The 19,775-nt window shown below is 39.2% G+C and overlaps 1 protein-coding gene across 8 annotated transcripts in view; it reads right to left on the reverse strand.

Annotated features, from left to right (window-relative positions):
• TFAP2B (transcription factor AP-2 beta) overlaps positions 1-19,300 on the reverse strand; it is a 110,392-nt gene extending 91,092 nt beyond the window's left edge. For 2 of the 8 annotated variants that reach the window (XM_045011000.1, XM_045010999.1), the window contains exons 1-5: positions 15,223-15,547; positions 14,761-14,787; positions 13,266-13,724; positions 8,374-8,434; positions 328-547 (exon numbers count right to left, since the gene is read on the reverse strand). In XM_045011000.1, the coding sequence (XP_044866935.1) occupies positions 328-547; positions 8,374-8,434; positions 13,266-13,724; positions 14,761-14,787; positions 15,223-15,306 (851 nt within the window). In that variant the 5' untranslated portion in view covers positions 15,307-15,547. Of the gene's footprint in view, positions 1-327; positions 548-8,373; positions 8,435-13,265; positions 13,725-14,760; positions 14,788-15,222; positions 15,548-16,519; positions 17,285-18,200; positions 18,407-18,924; positions 19,040-19,192 lie in introns of those variants that run through there. The other 6 variants (XM_045011002.1, XM_045011001.1, XM_045010998.1 and 3 more) reach the window with 6 other exon arrangements.
• Between the last annotated feature and the right edge of the window lie 475 nt (positions 19,301-19,775).

A 19,775-nucleotide genomic window follows, 5' to 3' on the forward strand; every position in this document is an offset into this window, starting at 1 on the left:
TGTGTATGTAAGAGAGAGAGTTGGGAAGAAAGTAAGTAAATAAGTGTGTGTGTGTGTGTGTGTGAGTGAGAGAGAGAGAGAGAGATCCCTTACTGACCTTACTATGAGCTGCCTTCTCAGTCTTGAACACTAACGTAACTTTATGCATTAATTTCCATGTTTTCATGTTGCTGCTTATTTTTGCCCTGCCTTAAGTTCTACACACACAACTACAACATAAGAACAACACATATTTGCAAATGCCTTTACCATAGTATAGACTTTAGACAAAATGCTTAGTCTATGTGTGTGTCTACGTAAATACCCACACTCACTGCAAGCCCTTACCTTCTAAGGACTCCTCCTAAGAGGGATGCATTCAGACACTCTGGAGGCGAGAGGCGTCTTTGAACTTCTCCCACGGTTACTTTATACTTTGAAGTGGAACTGAGCAAGGACAAGCGGCCAGGTACTGAGCAAAACACCTCGCCGGTATTGACTGACATGCCACCCAGGAAGCCATCTTTATTCATCATCAGAGAAGTAACAGATTTTGGAGGAACTGGAACTGGAGAGAGAAGAAGGGGTGAGCGTGGAGGTATATCACATGATGACACATAAGAGTACAAACTGTCCAGACTGGCTAGTCTGAGATTCATAGCACAGCTGAAGAAAAGTCAATTCATAGGCCCAGAGTTTCCTAGTCGCTACACCAATAAGAGTCACCGCTGCCTTGAGTCTACAGGAAATTGACCTGGACGGGTGATAATGGATACGGTGCAGTGGAGTACAGCTGATGTATAATGGTTTGACAATTTAAAAAAAGATGTATATTATAAATGTATTTTAAGTGTATTTCTTCCTAAATTATGTGTTTGTCAGCCTTGCGATGCAGGAGCTATATCTTCTTGTGTAATGGACAGCGCCGGGCACATTGATGGGTTACAAGAATATTAATACTCCTCTTCCTAATACTTCTGTTACTAACAATGATAACAACTAGGAAAAATCGAATGAAGTCAAAGGAGTTACTGGTTTAAGTGAGAATCAGGACTACAGAATTTAGCAAGGAAAAGATTACGTTATTGTTGTTTTGGGCTTTTAACAAGACAGGGTTGTGCAACATAATGAGCACAATTATTCCCCCCCTAAAAAGGAGCCTTAGAAAATAGTTTGGTATCAGATTGTTTAGGGTATTATATGACAAACAGACAAAAGTGGGACTATTCAGTTTCTAAATAAAGTGGTCTGATTGCAACAACAAAAATACATCAGGGGATTTTTTTTTAAAGTTTGTCCCTTAACTAGTACAGACAAAGTAGTTAATTTCTCTGAGTAACAAATAAGATTGCTCTAGGAAAAACCGAAGGACTTATACCATTCTAATCCTTATAACACCAAACAGACACAATTAGGAACAAACACTTCTTTTGCTAAACTAAAAATGCAAGCAATTCCCTCCTGGTATGAATTTTGTTTACAAATCAACTTAAATAGCTTGTTCATAATTGTGTGTAACTGTTATGATTTACAGCAGGTGCTCTAATCAATCAACCAATCACTTTAATTTATAGACAGCGTCGCTGCATTCTCCCAGTTGTTTCATTTCTGCACGTAATTGATAACAAACCATACTTAAGGTATGTTTTATGCAGGAGTTAATAAGAGCTGACAGCTGCTACTGCTGCTTCCTTTTGGAATCACTGCAGCCTCATTTCCTTATAGAACGTGTATTCCTAAATTCTAGATTTGCTGGTGGTAGTCTAGGGGGCATATTTTACAGAGAAGACTAATTGATTACACACACCCTGTACAATTCTCCTTTGCAATATCGCATTGCCAGTCAATCAATTGCAAAACCAATTTTGCAAGTAATAGGTTCTACTATACAAATATGCCGGCTACTTAGGTCCTTATAATACATGCCAGTTAGATCATAAAACCCTATCTATTTGCAACATGTCTGGAGAATCAACCCATTGGAGTTGGGGGACTATTTAAGTCGTCTGGGGCTGCTGAACAATAAGATCGGGTAGCCTAATACCGTAACAAGTGCTATCAACTGGGCAACTGCCAATTTTATAACCTCGGTGTATGGAATAGACACAACAGGTTTTCGCTGTTTTTATTATAAATGATTTCCTACCGCCAGGCCTGACTCCCACAATAAAAGCTCTGTAACAGCGCAAACCCAAAACGCATGTAGATTTCATACATACAGATTGCTTCAAATAGACTGCGCATAGTCTCTAATGTAAACAACTTATTTTGATGCATCTGAAGAAGTGGGTATTCACCCACCAAAGCTCATGCTCCAATACGTCTGTTAGTCTATAAGGTGCCACAAGACTCTTTGCTGCTTTTACAGATCCAGACTAATACGACTACCCCTCTGAAACTTATTTTGAGTGGCTTTACTGAGGGGGGATCAGAAACGGGAACGGATCCCCATTTTGTATTATTTTGACTAAGACGATGTATACAGCTTCGGAAGGACGTTTCCAGCTTCTCAACTCTAGCCCGTCAAAAAACTTGAAATTGGCACAAAGCCAGTTATAAAAGGGGGACAGAGGCCCGATGCGGTTTTTCCATTGCTATTAATAGGAATGTTGTCATTGACTCAATGGATCAGTCAGACCCTTTGGTTTTAGGATGCTTTAAGCGTATGTTTAAAAAAAAACCTCTCCCCTCTGCGCTACATTTTTCAGTAAGATGTTTTGCAGAGTCACTCAAGTGCTCCCATCAAGACACAATCGGGTTGTTTTGAAAATAAATGAACATACACACGCTGTGAAATCACTAATCCTTTAAAGGACCACTAACAACTGAGATCATTTCACTCTGCAATTTTCTCCACGCCAACAAACACACACAAAGGTTTTGATACACCTTTCCAGTACCTATATTTAGTGACTAGTTTATCAGGTCACTGTCCAGTGAACTGAGAAATTAAACAAGAGACAACAGTCCTAAGAAAATTTGATCTTCGTCCAAACTCACCACAGAGAGAGCTGAACACATGATATGTTTAAACATCTCTCTCCCAATTTGCTTTGCCCTTTTTGGAGCATTTGTTACACTAGTTTACCTTTGAAATATGGATTTAATATATTCAATATTTTGTTTCATGCAAATTAATTTTGGTAGACAAGTTAGTCCTCTTTCCTGCTATGCTTTGCAAACTTCCGCGATTGTTCTTAATAATAACTATACAAAAGGGACTAGGTATACATCAAGATCACTTGAGTATAATAATTCTAAACACATTCAGGAGTCTTACAAGCCTGTGCAAGCATATCTATTGCGATTTCATAGCTTCAGAGATACGTATTCTAATCTATACTCTATCTTTCGTAAATTACCTGCCACTCCTAAAAAAAGTGAGTTTGCCATGGAATGGATTAATTATCTCTCTCTATCATGACAAAGATATTAGAACTATTACCAGAGATAATATAATTTTGAGATTTTAGAGGCTGTGTGTAAAATGTACGCTAATGCATTTATTTAAACAGTTATACACTGTATTCCCTGGCGTATTTTTACCTACATCGATGTGTTTTCCAAATCTGCTTTTATGCCTCATAATAATTGTCCATAGAAGGACACAACACATGCACACACAAGTTTCTGCCTACTTCTTGCATGTTTTGCTTTGTCCCATTTATGCTGATCTTGTTGTCACTTTCACAAAATTTTTCTCCCAAACTCTTTTGTGTGTGTCTCCTTTCCCATTGTCCCTCAAAACCTCCCCTCCAGCTTTGAAAAAAAAATGTGATTTTCCTGGTCCTTTCGGCCTCATTGTCATTTCCCCTTCCATTTCTCTTCAGCTTATCAATAAACCGAGAGAGCAACAGTAGCCGCTTGATTTGTTAGTAATTATGAGCATACTGTTCCTGCAAACGGAATCTCTAGATGAGTGAGAACGCTTTAAAACGACAGCAGGAAATGGTAAGGAAATGGAGCATGGCAAAACTCAGCGTGAAGCTTTCAGTTCTTTACATGTTTACAATTTTCTGTGCATACATTAAGGCTCAGTCTTTTTTCATTTCTCTGTTGGGTTGCTCTACACAACTGCGTGGCAATGCAAAAGTAGCATTTGTCTCTCTCTCTCTCTCTCTCTCACTCACACACACACACACGGATTAAATTAATAAATGGGATGCAAGTACTCGACATTATTCCAGCACCTTCGTTATACTGCAAGACAAAAACATGGTTTAAAGAAATATTGGTGGTTAATCATCTGCACTGGGCAAAAAATAATAGTATTGTACCCATTTGTTGTCTACAGATCTCTGTAAGTATTAACTGGATTTGGAATTAGCCTTCATTAGAAATGTTTATATCCATCAAAACAGTCAATGATTTGGCAGTGGGTGATTTGGTTTGACTTTGTAGGTAAACCTAGAAACCCGAGAATACATAATACCCCCTAACACTGAGCCTCGATCCTTATTTTTTAAAAAATCTATCTACCTATCGTGTCTTCTTGAGCTGATGCCAAGAGTTCGATTCCACCACCACTCCTTGCATTTGAAGCGAGGAATTAATTTAAGAGTGAAATCTATTACCCCGAAATTGTTTCCCATTAAAGTAAACGCGATAATGAAATACAGTTGGTGTTCCAGGAAAAGAACCAAAAATAAATAAATAAACCTAGGCAAATTCTCTACGTTACATTTCAACCGATTCGCAACTCGATCACCTGAAAAGCTGTAACCAGATATCGTGGTTTTTAGTTAATCATTTATTGCTGGTCACTTCAGGAAGCAGGAGAGAGAAAAAAAAATCTTATCCTGTTTTATCGAGGGAGTGACTTTTTTAAAGTGTTAAGAGGCTCCTTTTGTGTGATTCGTGGGTGGGAGGGAGGAATTAGAGCTTATTTGCACTATGTTAACATATTGAGCTTAAAATAGAGTTTGATGCTACAGTGTGTGTGTGTGTGTTTGTGCGCGCGCGCGCACAGACAACGCATAGAAATAGTTTAAAGTAAATAAATCAGGATACTTTTAAGGTCACTGACTATGTCCCCAAAGTCACAACAATTGAACTTTGGACTCAGTCCACGCGAGATTTTGAAAGAGGACAATCTATTTTGTCATAGATCATGCCAACCAAATTACAGCTGAGCTGTTGGCAAGGGGACCCGCCTTGGCCTTCCTTACACGCCGAAAACCTCCCCTTGATTTCAGCAGGAACCTGGGTGACAGTGAATGTGAGGCTAAACCCAGATAATATGTAGCTGCTAACTCCTTAAACCTGAGATAAATCTAATATTAATACTCTTGATGATCATCATCATCAGAGTCATTTATCTAGGCTTCCTCCCTTTCCTTTCCTCTCCACCACGCCAATCTTAATGGAACTAAGAGTTAAGAATGATTTTTTAATGTCTTGTTGGATTTTTAGACTGTTAATGTACCGCATCCTTCTCATTATTACTTTATTGATTGCTCATTGACCAGACCCCTTCAAATCGTATTAGCCACCCTCTGCCAGTTTAGATTAGGAGAGTTTAAAAAGCACCTTTCATTATTTCGCCACCCCTCCCATCACCACCGCAGTAGAGTAGAGGCTTGGCAGCTTAATGCGCTCTCTAATGGGGCAGCTAAGAGACGAGGGGCCACGGTCCCTGCCTATTGCATTAATAGCTCAAAGGGGGCTAATACAGAAAATTAGCCTTAAACGAGCTCTGGAGATCTCCAAATGAAAGAGCCATTTATCACGCTGGCTACCTTCACTCCACTCGTTTGCTCTCTCTACTGGGAACAACTCATTTCCTCTTAACTAAATTACTTCAGAAATGTCAAGTAAGCCCAGATAGCAAACATAACAAGAGAGTGTGTGTATATAATCTATTGTGTGGGATCAACACGGATGATCAATTGAACAGTTCAAGATGATGATGATTATAGTATTTTTACAAGGGTTTCTTAAAATTTTAGGCAAGCTTTCTGAAGCTGTAGCTAGATAGATAGATAGATAATCATCATTACCTCCATGACACTCAAAGATCATAAAAATGTAGGCACTTATATCCGAGAGGATGGATGAGATATTTGTGTTAATAATTTACTTCTATATCCTATCTTTCACACTACATTTTTATGAGAACGTTTTTAACAGTAAACTAGCTTCTTTTGAAACAGGCAAATCCGTCAACTCTCCTCCTGTCCAGATTTCATTTATCATTAAGTGTACTTTACTGGTAATAGTCAAGAAGAAAATCTATCTATCTATCATCTGCCAGCAAGAATGATCTGCGGGTCTTTGATAACTTATTCTTATTTCAAAGTACATTCCTATGGCTGCAAAGTGCTGAGACCACAGCAAAATTCATACTGCACCCTTTCTATTTTGCACCTTCTATCGGTCTGATCCAACATCGTCAGCCACAGATATGACCCCATGTGTCTCTTCCCTTCTACCAGTGTTCAAAGAAAACCTAAACTCACAACATTAGACTAAAAGTTCAATAAAGCACAGCATTAATTCGGGGGGGGGGGGCGGAGGAGAGAATAACATTTCTATGCCTTTTAACACATCTACGAGAAAATGTCGGTATCTTTTTTACTGATATGATTTTAAAAGTGCGTATCTATAAGTTTAAATATAGATATTATAATTCTAAGTGTCTTCTGATATAGACTAGGGTTAAGCATACACCTGTGGTTGTGGGTATATTCAGATGTGTGCACACATTCACATGCATACTAGAATTATCAGCATCTTCTGATCTCTCTCTCTCTCTCTCATATAATTGTAAGTATCCTTAGACGTGCTTAACTGCTTGACACTGACTACCTTTATAGCCACAATCACTGTGTATTGACACCAAATGTTCCTGCTACCCTTTTCATTTGGAAAAAAAAACCAGACTGTTTTGACGAAGTGGTCACATACAATACATGGCAGTGTTCTGCACATAACAAAATGCAAAATGTGCGTCCGAGGCTACGAAAATACGAAGGCAGATCAACGTTAAAAAGAAGGCTCTCAGCCACAAATCAACCGCCAATTAATCAAGAAGGCCCAAGAGAAAATATTGCGTATGAGCTAGAGAGAAAGAGAGAGCTAGATATAGACAGAGCATACATTCGCAAACCGATATGTTACACACCTAAACCCCTAGGCTGGTAATCCATGCGAACTGAAAAGCGCAGAGCAGTTCTTTTTCTTAAAGTAAGACAATTCACTGATTCCCACAAAACCCTACGTTTCTCCACCACCCGCCATAAATCATGTTGTCAAAAGAGCTTCAGGTTTTCATCCACCCTTCCCCAAAGTTATGCTTGCTCGAATTTACATAATTGCATTTTTAAAGGAAACAAACGATCGAAATACCTCACCCTGCCTTGAATTCTTATTCCAGCAACCCCCTTACGTTCTTTCCTTAATATTCTAGAAACTCATCCCTATTAAAGTATCGGTTTCATGTGCATGAGATGAAGAATAAACCACTGCAGATAAGTGCTGTTGATAGTAAACATAAGGGCCAGCATTGCTAAGCGTCAGCTCTAGTATTTAAAACTGAATCTAGAAATAGAAATTCCTTGGATAATTAAAGATAGCTCTCCCTAAATGTGCAGTGTGAGAGCTGTTTAATGTCTATGAGCATAACCCATACTAATCGCCATGCATCTTCAAGTGACTGTCAGAGAAATGTAAAAAAAATTAAGCAGCTGCAACACGCCCAAAATGAGTTATTGTAATTACATTTAATTAGTTTAATTAGTTAATTATTTTGCTTACAGCTGTACAAGAGACTGCAAACATTTGTTAATATCACATTCCCTTTAACAGTATGGGGTGATTCTGCAGTTACACTAAATCATGTATGCATATGCAGAATGATTTTTAAAATGGGCATATTGGAGGGGGCGGTTGTATTTCCATAAGCATGTGTTCCCCCCCCAACACATTTGGCACGATTGGAAAACGCATAAAAGCCACAAATGGAATCAAACAATCCACACAGTGCAGATCAAGAACTACTAGAGGTGAAAAGTTAAGGTATATATGTGAAAACTATTTTATAATAGGTGGTGCCATTTTTACACCAATATCAAAATAGGAATTGCTGGGAAATTCAAAACTTGATGGCTGTTCACTTATTTTAAATCAGTTGGCAGCAATTAAAAGAAATATTTAAGATAAAATGTAATTATATAACTCCTAGACAAGAAAATACACGTTCTCTTTACCTCCTCTTTCCTCGTTTCATCTATCTATCTATCTATCTATCTATCTATCTATCTATCTATCTATCTATCTATCTATCTCCCACGCGTGTCTATTTTCCGGGTAAACTAATTGCCTCAAAGTAAAATCATATCAGGAAGACATTGCTACACAGTATAAATTTGTCAAGCTTGTTGGAATAATCCATACCTTTTTTAATGACAGACTGGTCCAATAGGTTCATACCGCTGTTATTGGCATCTTCAACTGACTGTGAATATAAAAACATCACTATTCAAATTGACTGGATATTAAAGAATGGCGTACATAAATCATGTCATTCCAAACTGGAGTTACTGTTATTTCCATTTATATTAATTCACTGGGGGAAGAAAGGTTTATTAGTAGTAGTATTATTATTCCTCCAAATGGACATGGAAATGAAATTGTTCCAAATTATATGGTATTATAATAAAAAAGAGATGTGAAGCATATGGGGTGCAATAGTATTTTTGTTATTTTATAAAACATATATATTACATAATCTTTTTTGCATTCAATAAAGCTTTATATTTCTTTCTTTGAAAATTTGGCAATTTGGTAACATCTCCAAGATCTAGTATCTAAATGAACACGATTAAGGACAACTTAGTTTATTATTATTTTATTATTATTATTTTATTATTATTAACCTTGCCATTTAACTCACAGGCCATTTACTTTTTATATAGGAAGGTTTACATTATAGACTGTAATTAAAGTTTGAGCAATTCAGAGTGGAGTGCAACACCCACATAGTATAGGAAACAAACAGATTAACCGCTTGCACGGTTTGGTTACAAGTTAGAAGTAAGTGTGTGTGTGTGTGTGAGAGAGAGAGAGAGAGAGAGAGAGAGAGAGAGAGAGAGAGATGAGGGAAGGGAATTACACAGAGACGAAATATAAGAGCAATTAAATTGATTGCCTAGAAAAGTCACTCAATCTCTCTCCTCAACCTGTCTACTTTCACCCTGGTTAGAAGCACACCTGTTATTATGGCATTAACTTCTTTAGCAGGAAAACAAACAAAGACGGTTACACTGTAGCAGGGGCAAATGTTAAGTTTTATTTCTTAATATAAGTTGCCTGATATAGAATACCCTCATCAATGAGCAACAACAGCCATCACAGAGAACAGAGGTGACTAAAGAACCATTTCTAATAGATTTCAATAAGTGGTTCCGTTTTGTGGTCAGTTCTAAACTGCGGCTGTAGATAGATAGATACATTAGATGATGGCTTTAAAGGTTGTTGTTGTTTTTCTTTCCCAGAGACACATTAAACATCTTTAAGTCATGGAATTTTCCTCTTATTCTAACTTTATCTTTCCAAGTAGTGTCTTAGTTTATCCTAATCCAGTCCTTATATCTTTCTATTCTCAGGAGACCCCAGCTAAAGTGGGAAATTAGTTAGGATACAATTATATTTCCAACAGCACATCCAAAGTGTGATGGAACAATAAGCAATATTTCCTTGGATTCCTTTCCCTCTTGACCCCAGCCTCCCCGTTGACCCCCCTCTCCCTTTTGTCTTTTCTTTAACTCCTCTTTAATCAATAGGCCCCATACCTACAGAGTATCACAGAAAACAAGAGGGGAAAGATCAAACACAATGATAAGGTCTTTTCTTTTTCTTCTCTCCTTTAGCAGCTTCTACACTGTCTTCAACGAGACAGAGGAAGATGAACAAATGGTGCAGCCTGGTGGAGAGCATCATTTTGCAACACGATGCTATAAAAATGGAGGCAAATATGAAGCGCCATCTTCCTTTCTTTTTTTTTTTTTAACCTCACCTTATCTCGATATTGCCCGGCTCTGTCTATGTGTGTGTGGATGCACTCCACTCGCTTCACCAGCAACGTGGGTTAGTTGTTACAGTTAATGAGAAGACTCTTGTCTGATTTTCTATCTAATTACGCCCTCCTGCTGGGTTTTTGTACAGGATATTCGCGCAGCATGCTGGCAGTTAATAGTCACAGAGAGGATCGTAAAGATTTAATTAGGACGGCATGCGGAAACGTGGAAAAACAACTCAGACTTTTAATTACTAGACTTCTTTAGTTAAAAGTGATACCAGGGGTTACTTTATAAGAGACTCGGGTGTTTTGGTGCAACTTAACTTTCAGTCTCCCTAGCTTGCATACACAGGAGGAGATAGGGAGGAGGCGATGGAGGAAGGGCAGGAGTAGAGGTTGTAATGGGGGAGGGATGAGTTTCCAGCATAAATTTAGCAAATCTGGAGATTTATTTTTGCAAATAAACTTGATCGCACTGATCCGTTCTAAACACCATCTCCATACCCAGCAGCTATAAAATAATATCACTGAAATAAAACCCACAGAGTTTGTCATTTATTTTGCAAACTCTGGATGTGTGATCGTGTGTGTGTGTGTGTGTGTGTGTGAGAGAGAGAGAGAGAGAGAGAGAGAGAGAGAGAGAGAGAGATGGTTGCATTTCTTCCCTGTAGCTTTGGCTATAATAATGAATGAAGGTACAAAAGGTGCAGATCCCCTAATCAGCGAGGAATAAGGATGAAATTGCAATGGCTATTTTAATTTATTTTTTTCTATCTAGGGGAGGCATATTTGTTTTCCATGTGAAAATCCTTTTTTTCTCTGTGCATATTTGTCGGTTGAAAATTGCAGATGGAAAACTAATTCGTCGCAAAGGACAGCATTGTGCTTACAATAACAGAACCCTACGTTACAACCACTTAATTATGTTCCTGGACAAGAGATTACACATGGCCTGGAACTGGGTTTATATCATATCCTCGATTTTTCTCTCTCTCTCTCTCTCTCTGCCAACCAAACACATACTTATGAAATCTATTTAATCAGATGGTATAAGAAAAAAAACTTTACTCAAAAAGTAAAACTTTGTGAGCAAAAAACCCCCAACTAATATGCCTCAAGGAAACTTTTTTTCCCGTAAGTCATAGAAAGTAGGTGTATTTATTGGCTATATAGGATTTGTTTTACCTGTCCTAGAAACAGTCCATATTAAGAATCACATATTAAGAAAACCGCCAACTTAACCTGGCTCGCAAACACAGAGGGAAAATAATACAAAATGCCTGTCAATAAATACAATCCTGGCACCACCTCTGTGCCTATTTATACTAACTTGCTGATGAGCACTTCCATCTTCATAAATTATCCCTTGGAATATTTTGTTATTCAGTTTGAGATCCAACCTTTCAAAATAAGTACCTGCCTCATTCTCCCAGTGCACTATCCTGTCTAAACATTGTGTCCAGAACTCCAGAGAGAGATTCCTGCACGAAAACACCCTGTCTGCAACGCCCCTTTAGCTATTTGGATCAGCAATTCAACACAGGCTAAACTAGCTCCTTCCTACCGTAGGCTCTGGATATATTATTTTGTGTAGAAAATGACGATGCGACATGCACCTTATTTTTATTCAATACCTGGCGCCTTATTGACTCGGCGGGGAGTTTAATAGAAGGATTCGTTTTGCTTTCAAAATATCTGAATGCGAATAACTGTATCCAGTCTCTACCTATCTATAAGAGAAGCAGCACGAATGTACCAGCAGTTTTCTTTTGGCGTTGTAAATGTCAATGCACTAATATTTTCTATATCGTTTCGGTACTAGATATAGAGAGATAAGGGATCTCCCATTGCCAGTTTTGCCTGAATAAGGAATCTAGGATGAACCCCATAAAGCCTGTTCCTATAGCTCAGGGAGTCCGCGTACGTTTTACAGATAAAGTTTTAAATCCGTGCAATCCAATGCTCCGATTGCCATTGAGTTCAGAGGGAGCAGTAAACAAACACCAGGGAAAGCCTTTCCCATGATCATCGCAAACACTAACGCACCAAGGTACAGGGCGTGCGAGTCTTTAAAGTGACACCCAAGCAAATCAATTTCGCAATTCTCCCCTTCCATTGATTGTATTTTCAGCAGTCTTGAATTTTTAAAGCTGAGCAATAATAGGTCTTCTGGATAATAAACGAATTCCTCCTCATGCCTGCTTGGTACTTGTATGCTGAACTGGGTCAAAGCCCAATTCATTTTAGTGAGTTCTTTAGTCTCCTTTTTGCAGATCCCTCCCTTGCTATTTTTAAAAAATCTAACCAAGACTTTTAAATATCTGCAACGGCGACAAAAAAAAGCAGGAAAAACATCACGACCAGCAGAAAACAGCAACCCTTGTGTAAAATTTGGGCCGAAAATCATGCATCCACTGCTATGGGAGCTGTGCCTTAGTAAGGTCCATTTTGGGTGAAATTGTTATGGGGCTTTTGTTTTAAGGAAATAACCCGTGATGACTTTGGCTTGGGGAGTGAGAGAGCTAGGAAACATTGTACCCCCAGGCCTATGAAACTCCATTGTTTCCCAAAGGATGGAACAGAACAATGATATATGTTGTTGAGAGAGAGAGAGAGAGAGAGAATATATATATATATATATATATATATATATATATATATATATATATATATACACACACACATACACATACACACTAAACATTTAAAAACAGTGCCTCGTGCAATCGTTTTATATATCATTGATCCTATACACAGGGTTTTTTTTCCTAACTGGGAGTATTTTTTTTTAAAAATTGTTATTCTGAAAGATCTCACTGAAATCCCAAAACTGCAAAAAGCTGGTTGGGAGGCCCATATTTCACATGGCTTAATATCTGAAATAAGAAAAGCTTCCATAAACTTTATTCCTTTTCAAAATGCCTAGATTATTCCGAAACGCCTGTTTCCTTTCTTTCTTTCTTTCTTTCTTTCTTTCTTTCTTTCTTTCTTTCTTTCTTTCTTTCTTTCTTTCTTCATTATTGTAGCTTTCATCTTGTTAATGTATTGTGAGGTGAAAGAAAGAAAGATTATTTTTAAGAAAAATACTGGAGAAAATACAAGTAGGGAACGATCCTGAAGAGGCGGGGGGAGGGTTACCTAATAGGTCTTTCCATGGTCTAATTGCTATGATTCATAATTGATCATTGTGTTGACTATGTGTCTCCCAGCTGCTAAGATTTCTTCAGGCTCCCTGGCAGTAGCGAGGGAAGGAGCAGGGCCGCCTTACCTGCACGTCCTCCATTCCTGGGTGGCCGATGCCATGCAGAGAAAGGCTGTCTCCCATGCCGGAATCCAGGCCATGGTGTGCCGAGTGGAGGAGAACATCTGGCCGCCTCACTGAGTGGTAGTCCCGCCTGGGGTCCAGTCCCGAGAGCTGAGGCAAGGCGGCCCGAGGCTGTGGCAGCAGGGAGCCGGCTTCTGATCCCACCTCCTGCCTCTGCCTTTGTCCCCAAGGGTGCTGCTGGGGCTGATGCAAGGGGTTTAGGGAGTAAGGGTCATTGACATGGGAGTACGGGTCCTGGCTTTGGTGGTAAGGAAGAGGCTGGTAGGGGGGTGGGAAGTAAGGCGGCTGGAAATCCGAGGACGGGGTGTGAGACAGCGGCGGCGCGCTGGAGTAGGGTCCCTGGGAGACAGAGCCCAGCTGGGACAATCTGGAGCTGTGGCTGGGGACTCCATCATGCCGGTCCTAAAAACAAAAAAACGGGAAAGGAATAAAAAAAAAAGGAAAGAAAAAAAAAAGAGGAAATGAAAAACAAATCACACCGCAAGAGAAAATAAAATACGCACTTAAATGCACCCCTTAAATCCCCCGGACTTGAATAGTCCAGCATTTCCCGTCCTGATCATGTAAGTTTTCAGGAACAGGCGAGAAGCGGGAGGTGGGAGAGAAATATACTAAAATGTCTTAATTCAAAATGTAGGAGTGGTGCACTCTGTGTATGTACAGTTTGTGGGGCTTTGATCCATCCTCTGGCTGCCTAGCATCCCTCCAAACCACAGCGTATAAAGTGTTCAAACATCTATTCACTCCCCTTCGCCACTAAACTCCGGTTTAAAAAATAAATAAATCACCCACTCATTCTGCCTGGGAAGGTCAGAAGAAACGCGGTAATAGTCCGATGACAAGGAGAGAGGGTGAAAATAAAATGGTAAATGTGTCTTTATGTAAAGTCAAGCCTCTGTTTTTTTTTTAAATAAATACATATATATATATAAATAAACAACAAATCCAGCCACTGTGATTTCTGAGGCAACTTCGAATGTATGTTATCCCTTTCAAATATTATACTCCAAAGGGAGGGGGGGATGGAGCATTAAAATTGTAATTAAAAGTCTTGCTGTGTGTCTTGGGGGAGGGGAGAATATGAAAGTCTTCCGAGAAAGTGTGGGAGAGGAGTTTTTCCCAACTCCATCCTAGCTGAGGCTGCAAGGCTAAAGTAAACAAGAAAACATCTAGTCCACAAAGTGTTCTCCAAATCCCCACCAGCGATGGCAAAAAAAAAAAAAAAGTTTTCCTCTCCCCCCCCCAGCTCAAACCAAGAACACACAATGCAAAAAGGAGAAGCAGCTGCAAGCCTCCTCCAATTATTGTGCTAAATTACCAAGCCAAAGGCGTTCAAGAGAGAGAGAGAGAGAGGGGGAGAGGGAGCGAGAGAGAGAGAGAAAGAGAGAGAGAGAGAGAGAGAACATGCAATTCTGGTACAACATGGATCCAAACTCACCATGGCGGAATAGGTGTGGACTAACATCTGGAAATAAAAAAAAGTCTTGTAACAGCTACAAATAAAAGAGTGGTGCTGATAATAATAATAGTAATAATAGGAGAAAAATATCAAGGAGCTCGGCAAAGGGACGTGTTGGACACAGGAGAACAGCTTGAGGTATTTCCAAGTCTAGCCATCAAAAATCATCATAAAAAAATTAGCCAGTGCGCCTCCCTTCCCCCCCCCCCCCGCAAAAAAAAAAGAAGAGCTTGGAAACCTATGTAGACATCTCTGATTTCCCCCCTCCCCTCTGGGTTTTTTTTATTTATTTATTTATTTATGTTCCCCTTTGAGCTTCCAGATGCAATCCTCTCCAACCCAAGGCTAGGCTGAGACTGCTCCGATGCCCCTTCCTCCCTGTCCTCCTCTACACCGCCTCATAATAATTGATATTCATGACTATTAATATTACACGACTACTTTAAAGGGAGAATGCAGGACCAAATGGAGCGTGAAGCTTGCAGCCAGCTCGAGAGCTCCCCTACCATTGTAAATGACGTTCATTCAGTGGAGAATTACTAGATGTAATCAGACGAGGGGGGCTGGCAGAAGCCGAGTTGGGGGAGAGAGGGAGAAGGTACGGGAGGGGGGGGAGGGGGGAAGTTTAGCAAGGAAAAGACATAACTTCAATTAACTCAGGCAGAGGAAGAAGTGTAAACTAGACACTGCTGGTTGGAAGCAAGGAATTGCTATGGAGCAGTGCTAGAGGCCAAGAAAAAATCGTATTTCCTTCTTTTACATGTAATTATGCATCCAAATAGGAGAATGTGGTTGCTCTTGGTGCTTTTTTGTGTACACACACACACACACACACACACACACACACACACACACACACACACACACACACACACACATATATATAACGGAGGGTGGGGGAGTTTTCCTGATCCTCTCTTGAAAATGAATAAATAAACTATTCAGCCCCTATAATTTGTCTGTTTACAGCGGCAATTAAGCACGTTGACTGAACGTTACAGATTGCAGTTATTTGTAAAAGCAAAATATCTCAAACGTACAAATAAATCAGTGTTAAGTCGGGTTCCATTTCATTCTCCATGCTAATTTGCCCCCTAACTATGCCAAAAATGCGCCCAGTTTTCACCCAGATGTAAAATTTATGCAGTGAATTTTAAAGGATACTAAATTTATAGTTTCTAGGCAAAGCCAGAGGCGATAGAAAACCCTTTTGATGTTTCAAGAACCCGTTCGACTGGCCTGCCTGCCATTTCTGTTAAAGTTCAACTTACGTTCCCTCCTACAGAGACCCACACTTCCCACAGCAAGTTCGTCTCCCACTTTTGTTTTAAGACCAAATCAATTTAAGTAGATAGGAGGTTTTTAGACCATACTATTAATTATAAATCAGAGGGAGAGACAGAGAGACAGACAGAGACAGAGAGAATGAGAGAGATTTAAAAAAAACCCTGGAAAGATTCTATCTATCTATCTATCTATCTATCAATCTATCTATCTATCTATCCCTAGGGAAAGTTGGGTATTTTTTCTTAACTCTAGGCATTACAGAATCACTTCCCAAGCACCACAAAGTTAGACTATATTATGTTTCAAGACAAAACACAAACAAAATGTACCCCACTGCTAAATCCCCTGTCTCCAAGATGAAATAAACTTACAAGTATAAATAAAATGTAAAGCTGGCAAATAGCCTTAAAAGCGTCCTCTGGAAAAAAAAAGAATCCAGAGACATATCTACCTCTGAATGGTTGTTATTGTGAAGGGCAGATCATGGCTTTCCACTTGATCAGTATTTGGAAAGGACCCGCACTTAAGGAAAAGCAGGAGTGGAATGGGGGGTTGTCCGAAGGGGACAGAGCCGTCGTGCCTGCGCCGATACTAATTCTGCATATGCTGGATTTTGCGAGCGTTCAGCTGATAATTAGCCTGACGGGAGCTTTTGAGAGTTGAGACATTCCTTCTATCGGGAAGACGGCTCCCCGCTAGGATCATAGGACTGCTTTTAGAGAGCACACACTGAATCGTATTCACTACTACGATTTTACTCTCCGGCATGAGGCACTTTGATAAGCTTTGTACATTTTATCTCGATCACTTCATTTTATGAAACGCTTCCTATAGATTAACATGTCCCTTCAAGTGATCTTTCTTTCTTTCTTTCTTTCTTTCTTTCTTTCTTTCTTTCTTTCTTTCTTTCTTTCTTTCTTTCTTTCTTTCTTTCTTTCTTTCTTTTTCTCCTTCAGATCTCTGGATTAAATATTAACTCACTTCCAGAATTAAGTCCTTAAAGGCTCTGACTTTTGACCAGCCAGCCCATGACATGGTATCCACTCCACAGACTGCAGGGAACAGGGCTCCTTCTTTTGGACAAACACACGCCATACAGATTTTACTGCTAAAACAATCAATCGGCACCATATCCTGCCGTTTGGAACGAGTTATGTTATGGCAACAAACTCCACTGTACTGAAATCGAAGGGGGACCCTTCTTAAAATCTCCTTAGCAAAAGTGCTGCTCGCATTTGCAAAGTGCCCCCAAAATAAAAATAATAATAATAATAAAATAAAATAAAAGCGAGAGGGACAATACAGACGCCTTTTCCTTAAAAGTCTTTTTCCTTTCTGCGAAAATGCAGTCGCTGATTAAGTTAAAAGAACCAGATGGACTGAGCATACTTTACAAAAAATATCCAGGTCATGAAGCAGTCGAAAATTAGCAAATGTTTTACATTTTTGCTTTTGAGCCTCAAAAATCAAAGCCTTCTGAATAATCCATACAACTTTCACTGTTCTCTGACTATATCTATGTAGCTGTCTCTGACTATATATGTGTCTATGTGTGTATAGATACTGATGTATCTATATCTATATCTATATATATATTTCAGTGTATTTATAAAAAATCAGACAGATGTATCTTATAAGGAAGGCACAACAAGAAAAACAACAACTTCAAGTTGCTCTAAGATTGGGGCTGAAAATAGGGGGGAAAAAACCAACCCAGAAATGGATTAAATCGTAGGATTACAAGATTGTGTTTCCTTTCTTAAGCTTTTTTTCCTTGACATTTGTCCGTGTTTAATCGAATTATGTTGAATTCGAGATCTAAAAATCAAACTTTTGCGTTTAAGTTGCCTTATTCCAACCCCCAGATCATTTCGTCGATGTTTTAAATCTCATCAAACAGCTTTAAAAAAAAGTTAAGGACTCGCCTTGCTGAAGAGAAAAAAAGCAAATAAATAAGCCTATGAACATTTACTCTGGGTTTCCTGAATGTATATGTGTGTTATCTATATAGCTTTCCATATGTATGTACCTATCTATATATGTATTGTATAAAGGTACATATAAACATGGAGATGTATATTTATATACTGTATACATATACTCTCTCACACACATGCATATTATATACTCACCTCATAGATATCTTCATACTTGACATTTTCAACCAGTTTCCAGAGCATGATGGCAGGCTGTTCTCTAGGAGGTGAGTGCATTCATGTGAAGAGCAGATGTCTGGATTCTCAGTACTTCTCTGTCTGTAATGATCCATCTATAATTGGAAATGGGGGACAGACAGCAAATCCGACGTTCCTCTTCCATCGCAACTTATATCTGTTGTCTGAAACAATAGGCTGCAGAAGTAAACCTCAATCGGATAGTAAAAACATTATTGGTTATATATATGCACACACAGACTTCATATATAGAGAGAGAATCTCACAACTTTACATATCCAGACATATATAGATATAGACGGATATGTACATGTAAACATACAAATACATGCATTCAAATATAGATAGATGCATTCATATGTATAGCTCACATTGTGTGCCTATATATATATATATATATACACTTACATGAACACACATATTCATATATTGTGATACTCAACGACACACAGAAGTTTATCGTTGTGTGTATCACCATATATGAATATGAGTGTGTGTGTATATGCACACACATATATACACTTATTAATATCCACTCTTCTCTCCGCTGTATGTGTTTATACACAGCAGACAGAATAGCGGATATTTGTCTATCCTTATTTCTATTAAAATGCAGGCTATTTTGCCTCTATACGAAACGATTCATCATTTGCAATGAGATATTATGTTTCCCTCCACATACTATGCTTTTATGTCCAGGTCCAGAAATTCTCTCTCATATGCAGTAAAACACAAAAGCAGAGACAGGGACATTAAAGCGGAAGGAGCGAATCTAAAGTAAAAGCTTTTCATCTGGAATCCTTATACTCATGGCTTGAGCAAGATATTTTAGAACTTGGGACATTTTCTCGGCACCGCAGAGATCTTAGCAATCTCCCGGACACCTCTCGAAGAGCTAGCAGCTACTTTCAAAAGCCATTAATAGCATGAAGTGATATTTGTGCTTTTACATTTCCCCGTTGATCTGGGGCGATGGAACCCAGCTAGCCTTGCTGTGTCCAGTCAAACATTCGTTTGCATTGTCCATTTCTAGCCTTGCCAAGACACGAGCAGTTGTTAAGGGCAAGTAGAGACCATCTCTCGCTTTGAAAGGAAACAACTGCGCTTCTCAGTGAACTAATGAGTGAGACAAGGAGGTGTTTCTAATTTCAGGGACCTCGCTGGAACTTCAGGGCGTCCGTAATGTTCCTGCACATCTATATGTGACCCCTATTAGGAATATAGATATATATATAGTACCTGGGACTTTTTAATCTCCTAGAAATCGGGATCGGGTTAAATCGAGGAGTGAGGAGACGTAATAAGCAGAGTCTCCGATTTTTCATCCCCGCAAATTAAACTGGAAAGTGTAAATTCGTTTTTCTTCTCTCTCTCTTCCCAACTCCCTCCTCCCCCGCCATACACCCCGTTTCCAAGCATGCATCTCCACTGGAAGCTCAACCCACAAAGGGGACGAAACAAACAGCAGATCGTTATTATAAGGGGAGCAGGGCAGTTTCTGTGGTGGGAAGTTATTAAAGCAGATAAGAGGGA

Source organism: Mauremys mutica, chromosome 3 (assembly GCF_020497125.1).
Source record: "Mauremys mutica isolate MM-2020 ecotype Southern chromosome 3, ASM2049712v1, whole genome shotgun sequence".
NCBI classification, from domain to species: Eukaryota; Metazoa; Chordata; order Testudines; family Geoemydidae; genus Mauremys; species Mauremys mutica.